The 2,023-nt window shown below is 48.2% G+C and overlaps 1 protein-coding gene across 1 annotated transcript; it reads right to left on the bottom strand.

Moving 5' to 3' along the window:
* Positions 1-315: 315 nt before the first annotated feature.
* LOC101337334 (olfactory receptor 2V1) lies at positions 316-1,796 on the bottom strand. The gene is given in 6 exon segments (XM_033853765.2): positions 316-562; positions 749-757; positions 796-867; positions 869-1,115; positions 1,289-1,625; positions 1,628-1,796. Coding segments are annotated over 6 exon segments (858 nt in total). The 5' UTR covers positions 1,782-1,796; the 3' UTR covers positions 316-523.
* Between the last annotated feature and the right edge of the window lie 227 nt (positions 1,797-2,023).

The following is a 2,023-nucleotide window of genomic DNA, read 5'->3' as shown; positions in this document are numbered from 1 at the left end:
AGCCAGGTATTGAAAATACACAAATAATTTCTAAGCAGTTAAGGATATATTTATATCTCTTAAAGGAAGTTTTATAAAACCTCTCATGGAAGACTAGGGACCACCCAAGAAGGAATTATAGAGACTCAATTTCTGCCATCTAGAAAGTTTTTTTTTAATATCCATATTTATTAGGTAAAATCATCAATTTAATAATATAGATGACACATAAAGGAAAAAGGACAGTGCCCAGCACATAGTAAGCGTTCAACAAAACACAGTTATAACCAAGAAGAATTAAGAAATAGAGTGAATTTACTTCAACGACTTCATAAATGATCAATAATGACAAGAACGACAATGCATTGCTTCGTCATGGGGCTTTAGATTTACATGCAGTGATCCCTACAGAATCCCTGTGAGGTAAGGCAGGTGTCACGATTCTCATTTATTGATGAGGAAATAGACACTCCCAAAGGGTGAATGACTTTGCAGCATTATGTAACCAGGAGGTGGCAGCACCAGGTAGCAGATGCCCTGGCCGTCAGTGCCGACTGCCAATCCCGCAACGATCCAGCCCCTTCTTTTTTTTTTTTTTTTTTTTTTTCGGTACGCGGGCCTCTCACTGTTGTGGCCTCTCCCGTTGCGGAGCACAGGCTCCAGACGCGCAGGCTCAGCGGCCATGGCTCACGGGCCCAGCCGCTCCGCGGCATGTGGGATCTTCCCGGACCGGGGCATGAACCCGTTTTCCCTGCATCGGCAGGCGGACTCTCAACCACTGCACCACCAGGGAAGCCCCAGCCCCTTCTTTAGGACCCCCATTACCTCCCGATTTCTCAAGCTATAAATGAGAAGGTTGAGCATCGGAGTAAGGACTGTGTAGAAGATAAGAGACCACATTGTCATGGCTTGGGGCCTGGCAGCCCCTGGGTCTCAGATAGATAAACATGGCTGCCCCATAGAAGAGGGACACAGCTGTCAGGTGGGAAGAACAGGTGGCCAGAGCCTTATTATGGGCCTGAGCAGTGTGCATGGGGAGCGCAGATCCCCGGAGGTGAGCATAAGAGGCCACGATGATGGAGAAGGGCAGGAGTAGCATGAATACACAGCAAGCAAAAAACAGTATCAGGGCTTTCCTGGTGGCGCAGTGGTTGAGAGTCCGCCTGCCGATGCAAGGGACGCCGCGGAGCAGCTGGGCCCCGTGAGCCATGGCCGCTGAGCCTGCGCGTCCAGAGCCTGAGCTCCGCAACGGGAGAGGCCACAACAGTGAGAGGCCTGCGTACCGCAAAAAACAAACAAACAAAAAAACAGGGTATCAAAAATGGATGTGTCTGCACAGGCCAGTTTCAATAAAGCTGGCACCTCACAGAAGAAGTGGTCCACATTCCTCGAGCCACAGTAGGGTAAGCTCATGGCTCCTGCCATCTGCATCATTCCATCTATTATCCCCAAAGTCCATGAACTCCCAGCAATCTGGAGACAGACCCTCTGACTCATGAGGATGGGATAGTGAAGTGGGTGGCTAATGGCCACATAGCAGTCATAAGCCATGAGTCCCGGCAAGAGCCCTTCAGATCCCACAAGACAGATGAGAAAAACAATCTGTATGCCACAACACACAAAGGAGATGGATTTTCAGCCAGAGAGAAGTTGGCTGCCATCTTGGGCACAGTGGGACAGACCAACATGAGGTCCACGAGGGAGAGGTGACTGAGGAAGAAGTACATGGGTGTACGAGGATCAATGTAGTTGAGGAAGATGAGGAGGACATTGCCACAGAGGGCAACTTTGGAGACCACCATAACCACAGAGAACAGGGCAAGATCAGTCTGGCTATGAGAAGAGATTCCCAAGAGGATGAAGCCATCTATAGATCCCATGGATCAGTTGTTCCCAGTCACCTGAGAACATGGGCAGAGAAATTCTAAGATTGAGTGACATGTCTTTATTTATCTCTGGATTATTACTCTTCAGTCTTCTGTATCTTTTGTAATTTATTAGAGCACAACAATATATGCCTAGGGACACACAAGAGTATATTCGT

Source organism: Tursiops truncatus, chromosome 3 (assembly GCF_011762595.2).
Source record: "Tursiops truncatus isolate mTurTru1 chromosome 3, mTurTru1.mat.Y, whole genome shotgun sequence".
NCBI lineage: Eukaryota > Metazoa > Chordata > Mammalia > Artiodactyla > Delphinidae > Tursiops > Tursiops truncatus.
Note: the sequence above shows the minus strand (reverse complement) of the source record. Positions and strands in the feature narration are given on the sequence as shown.